Raw genomic sequence first — 6,000 nt, forward strand, 5'->3', positions numbered from 1 at the left:
CCAGCATGCGGCTTGGGGCCAGGGTGGGAACGCGCAGCCATGGGGCCTGGCCAGGGAGTGGGGCAGAGCCACAGGCAGCTCGTCCAAGGGGGCGTGTGTCCTGCTTTTGCATTGTGAAAAGGTGGTTACCCCACGGGGAGTGGCTGACTGCAAGACATGCAGGACTTGATGGATCAAGGCCTTGATTCATCAGTCCATCTCTTCAGCAAATGATATGCCTAAGTTTACATCTCCATTTAAGTCATTGGCTTCCACGGGCATGAGTGGACGTTCAGAATTAAGTGTATGCTGAAATGCTTGGCGGAAGCAAGGCCTAGGTGGACTTCTGTTCTGGCTTGGCAGAAAAGCAGGTTTTCACAGAAGCACGTTCTCCATTTGCATTCAGCTTTATGAGCGTGGTTCAAGGCCCATTAAAAGTCCACAGGATGCTGCCCAGTGACTTCATTCCATGTCACGTTAGGCCCTGCCATTTTGATTTGGGGTTGTCTTTGTTTCCTAAAGATTTCCCATGGCAAAAAAAAAAAAGGAAGATGAACCTGGAGAACGTTTCTGCTTTGGACCAAACCCCGACACTAGCAGGAAGTAACAGAGGTGATCTGAATGCGATGGGACCTCATAAATTGTGTGTGGGAAAGGTTCCCCTTCCTTTCCTCTAACTGATGACGTGCCAAGTTTATTCTCCAGTATTTACAGTGAGATTTGTTTGTTTTGATACCCTTTACATGTTATCAGGGAAAAGACAAAGAAGAGCCCCAGGAAGTTTATACTTTGTGATGAGGCCAGTAAAATTTAGGCTTTAATTTTCTTTCTAGTCCTATATGTTTTCATTGAAACTTAATATATTAAGGGGATGTGAGACTGCAATCAAAGCAGTTACTGCTCTAGCTGTCGCTTATTTTTATGTATGAATTTAGTGCTAATGAAAGGTACCAGACTAACAACCTTGGGGTTGAAATCCTTGGCTTATTCACTGATCAAGGAAGAATAGCACAAGTTTTTTTTCATAATGCTTCTTGTCTCTGATCCAAAGAGATCACCTCTGGAGCCAGAAGGGAGTCAGTCTCTGTGGCCCAGGCAGTCCTTGGACGAGACTGATAATGATGGGGATCTATGAATGGAGTCCAAATATCCTTGCTCTAAGAAAGGTAGCTTCAAAGCAGAGAGAAAAGAAATGGGAGACCTCAAGAGAGAGGCCCAGGATGATATTTCCCAAATTATTTCATTGGAAGCAATATATAAGGACTCTTTGAACACTCAAAGCCACAACGGCCATGTCCAGATGAGCACGTCCATGCAGTATGTGGCACCGCAGACACGTCCGCGGTGTCACATACAGCATGTTCAGCTGTTCTCCATGCTGCAAGGGAGCAATGCCGGGGAGGGAAGGGCGAGTTGACCCCTGGATATCCAGGGGTCCGTGCAAAAAAAAGGTGGAGTGGCACACACGGGGGCATTGTGCCGTGCTCAAAAGTTGGGTCTGGCTGGCCAGAGCCACACTGCAGCTGCCGGCCAGGCTCCAAGTGGCAGGATCGCTGCAGCCCGAGAAGACCCCCAGATAAGGCTGCTGGGGCATGAGACTGGAGGAGGACAAAAATGGAAAAAAGGGTACAATTTGTGTAATATGCCAAATATCATCCAATTGGCACTAGACTCAGGTGTTCTTTGCCTGCTTGCTTCCTAATTTTCACTAATACATTTAGGTGGACACAGGGCAACTGTTCTAAGCTGGGAAGGGCTGTTAGCTAGTAGCTGTCATGTTTTTGAGTCTTTGAGCAGGAAAAATGACTGACATTTGCTCCTAAAGAGCTTGCTGTCCTTGCTGTTCCCTCCTGAGCTAAAGTGTACCACCTTTGCCCTCCTCACAAGGTTTTTAATTCTAGTTTTACTTCAGATGCTTTTGAATTTTTCTTGCAATGAACGTGACATTAGCTAATTTGCACAAGACAGGAGCTGGGTGGCAGGGGGTCCTCTTTCAAGTGGCAAGGTAATAAGTGTAAGTGGATATTCCATGATTCCCAAATTTTTGAGAACTAGGTTAACCCTAGCTGTTGAAGTACAAACAGTAATTTTGAAACCAGAGTACCTTTCACCCAACAGCAACAGGCAACTTCTTAACTCCTGCATCTTTGCTAACAGTATTCTTAATGCTTTGCACATACACGTCACATTTCCCTCATTTGACCAGCTCATGCTTACAACACCCTGGGATTCCTTCAACATTTCTCTCATTGGCCCATCAATCCTTGCAACACCCTGGGATTATTAGTACCGCTTTCCAAATGGGGAATCCAGTGCAGTAAGTGGTCAAATGACATGGCCAAGGCTGCACCACAGGTACCTTCTCAGGCAGCATTTGCTTTGTGAAGTGTTTTTGGATCCGTTAGGATGAACAGACAGCTGGCTGCCTGTCATTCCTAATTTTTTATGACCGGCTGGATAGATATCTTCCAGGAATAGTTTAGGTTGAGCTTACCCTGCCTTGGGACAGGAGAATGAAGTTGATGACCTCTTAAGATCCCTTCCAGTCTTACGTTTTATTGTTCTGTGATTATAAGACAAGTCAGCAACCACCTTTTTTGTGGAGTGGAACAATTTTGCCCAACAGCTCCGACATTTTATATAGCATTTCCAGATGTTCTGGTTCCCATTTGCTTGTCCTCTTTCACACAGGCTTTTTTGGATGAGTATAGAAGGAGGATGGTCATGTCTCCGGGGAGATGGTGCTGAATTTGCAAGTAGATATGATCTCATTCTCTGATGTATTCATGTACTGTCTATGCACTCAGCAGGAATGATAAGTGCACTTGCTAAATTCTAAAAATTATTAGCTGGTATTTTTCAAGCCACCTCAAAGATCTAAAAATCCAGATCATTTCTTGTTCATGCCTCTTTGTCTCTTGAAAAATGTACCTTTACTGCACTGACCAATGTAATCTCCTAGTTTGACAGCAAATGTAATCATAGATATTAGTATGCATTCACTGTGTTTTCTTCTGTCTAGCACGTGAAAGATGACCGGAGCGATGAAGAAGAGGAAGACTCCCTCTCTGATATTGAAGAGGAGCATGTGAAAAATGGCAGCAAAAACAACTGTGGGCTAAGGAAGAGTTGCTACCTGAACAACAACACTCATTAGACCCACACCTGCATCACATCCTGCGGTATCACTTGTCATGTCCCAAACCCAACCTACAGTACAGAAAAGAAAGTCAACACCCTATGAGAGTCCAAGATTGATTTATTGCTAGTTACTAAACCTGGAAAGAAGCCCAGTGTAAAGCGGGTGGCAGTGAGAGATTTGCTTAATAAGACAAAATGCGTTAATGGCCTACTTTCTTGAGTCACTGCATATTAGTGTGTGAAAAACATATCTCAAATGTGCTAATCATTCCACTCTTAAAATGCTCAAGGATTTCAGTGCTCTTAGAGCAAGTGAAGTCTAATTGGCTCTAACATAGTTTTCAAGTCTGGCATAAATAGGACAGTTTTCCCAAAAGCCTTTAATGCTCTTTCCACATAAGTTTGGAAGTGTGGAGTTAATATGAGTTCTACTAAAAATCAGAATTGCTTTGTCTAAGAGAGATATGGCATCAGGATGCATTAACAGGCATGTTAATCATCTTATTTGAGTTCAAGCATTTAGCAGTGCCTGCTACCCATGAATCACAGCATACTTCTTGATGGCTGGTCCAAGCTAGTATTGAGTCACTGGAGCTGTTGGTGCTTCTATGAATCATCTGCTTCACTTAAAGAAGCAAGGAGTTTAAACCCCCCGCTCAAAGGCTGCGTCTACATAGCACAAGGCGGTGTTGTGCATAAATACCCAAGTTAGCTCTGAACAAGTTGGGCCACTCGTATGGTTGGGGGCCTCCATGGCCAGCCCTATGAGGAGAGGCTGAGGGACCTGAATCTCTTCAGTCTCCTCAAGAGGAGACTGAGGGGGGATCTTGTGGCTGCCTACAACCTTATCGGGGGCCACCAGCAGGGACTCGGGGAAAGTCTGTTCCCCAGGGCCCCCCTTGGAGTCACCAGGAACAATGGCCACAAGCTGAGGGAGGCGAGGTTTAGGTTAGATATTAGGAAGAACGACTTCACTGTAAGGGTGGCCAGAGCCTGGAACAGGCTTCCCAGAGAGGTGGTGCTCTCACCTGCCCTGGAGATCTTCAAGAGGAGACTGGACAGGCACCTGGCTGGGGTCTTATGACCCGTCCCACCCCCAGTGCTCCTTCCTGCCCATGGCGGGGGGTCGGACTCGATGTCTGTCTAGGTCCCTTCCCGCTCAGTGATTCTAAGTTACCCTGGGCACTGAAAGCACAATAGCTGGGTAAACATGGTGTTACTTTTCAACAGGACTAACTAGTTAGTTCAAAGAGCTCATCGCAGCACTACCTTGTGCATGGGATATACTCAAGTTGGCATTATCTCATGCAGACAATCACTGCAGCCTTTGCCTATCTTAAATCTTTTGGTTTTGGGGTTTTTTGAGTGGGGGGAAGGGAGGGTTAAAGAAAGTACTAGTGAAGAAGAAACAGCCAACACCCATCTTCCATCAGGCCCTAGATTCCTTAGGTTTCTTTAACTCCAGCCACTCTGGGCTGATGCCTGATTATAGAAGTGGCGTCCTCATTGGTGGGGCATAGGGGACGATTTCCCGGCAACAGGCATCCAGGCTAATTCTTGTAAGTTTATCAAAAAGTGCAGAATTCAACAGCTTACATGGCTAATGAGGCCTTGCACAGAGTGAGCCCTTTACAACTGCTGGCTGCAGGCCACTTTTCAAATGAGGTTTCAGCTGTGTTTGATCCATCAAGGCCAAAATGATTTGGGCTTCAGCTTTTGAAGGGAGCGTCTGCTCAAGAGATCTGGCAGGCGGCAAGGTCATCTGATGCACTCCATCGTCTGGCAAAGACAAGAACAGTCATCAGCAGAGTGGCCTGAGTTAGTGACCTTTGCCTTTGAAACCTGTCGTCTTCCCCCCTCATCTGAATCTCAGGACCTATTTGCTCCAGTTTCTTCTGGAAGAGGGGAGGCGTGATAAAGGGCTGGAGGATTTCCTGGGCTGGGAAACAATGCTGGGGACCTGGGGTGTGAAGCAGAATGTGTTTTGTGTAGTTGTCGTAAGTGATGGGAGTGTGCTCGTATGAGGTGGAAATATGCAGGTGTCTGCCTCTGACCTTTGACTGATTTAAACTGTACTGTATTTGATTTTTTTTGTACAGTGCCATGTGCAATGGATGATGCTTTACTATAAATAAATTAATACAATGACACCAGGAAAGGAATCTGGCATAGCACGTTTTGATAAAACGCTGGAAGTATGCAAGAAAATACACTCATGGTTGGGAGAGCCAGCACTGCTTTCTGGGCTCACCAAGCAGGCAGCACTGCTTGGAAATAGAAGGTAATGCAGCAGATAATGCTGCAGAGAGTGCAGGAAGTTGCACTGTATTGTTTTATCAAATACTGCAATATAGATTTATTCTAACTCCAAGGACTTCTTTAATCCCCAGAGGCAGCTGGCAAGATTTTTTCAGGCCCATTGCTGCTTGAAGATGTTTAACTATAAACATTTAAATGAGGCAAAATTTGGCTTTTCTCAGCCCGCTGTGAATAAAAAAAACCCTAAAACAGGTTGTATATACTCCTTTATAAGAGCAATGGAGACAGTAATATCTTCTGCAAGATGCTGATTGGTTCTGGGAGATAGACAATACATATCTTTTAAATTTTGATTCCAGAAAGTGTTCCTACCATGAAAAGAGAAATTCATAAAAGAGAAGAAAGAATGATAGGGTCTTCAGAGAAGTGATCCTTTGAATAGTTGATGAAATTTAAGCTTGAATTTACAATGCAGGTGAACTTGGTTGAAACTCCATTGGAGTTGGTCAAAGGCCGTGGGAAATTTGCCTGATTTAAGGCTCTCGACTGCATATCTTGCCAAGTGCTCTTGAGAGGGTGTCCAAAATATTTGTTTTGGGTCTGGCACCATTCAATACTTTC

The 6,000-nt window shown here is 45.0% G+C and overlaps 1 protein-coding gene across 1 annotated transcript in view; it reads left to right on the forward strand.

Annotated features, from left to right (window-relative positions):
- The window catches only part of CERS3 (ceramide synthase 3), a 95,917-nt gene extending 90,648 nt beyond the window's left edge, over positions 1 to 5,269 (forward strand). The window contains exon 11 of the mRNA XM_090028675.1: positions 3,002 to 5,269. Coding sequence (XP_089884801.1) covers positions 3,002 to 3,136 — 135 coding nt within the window. The 3' untranslated portion in view covers positions 3,137 to 5,269. The remainder of the gene's footprint in view (positions 1 to 3,001) is intronic.
- Positions 5,270 to 6,000: the final 731 nt, after the last annotated feature.

This window comes from Crocodylus siamensis, chromosome 15 (genome assembly GCF_052110815.1).
Source record: "Crocodylus siamensis isolate JL-2025a chromosome 15, ASM5211081v1, whole genome shotgun sequence".
Taxonomy (NCBI): Eukaryota; Metazoa; Chordata; order Crocodylia; family Crocodylidae; genus Crocodylus; species Crocodylus siamensis.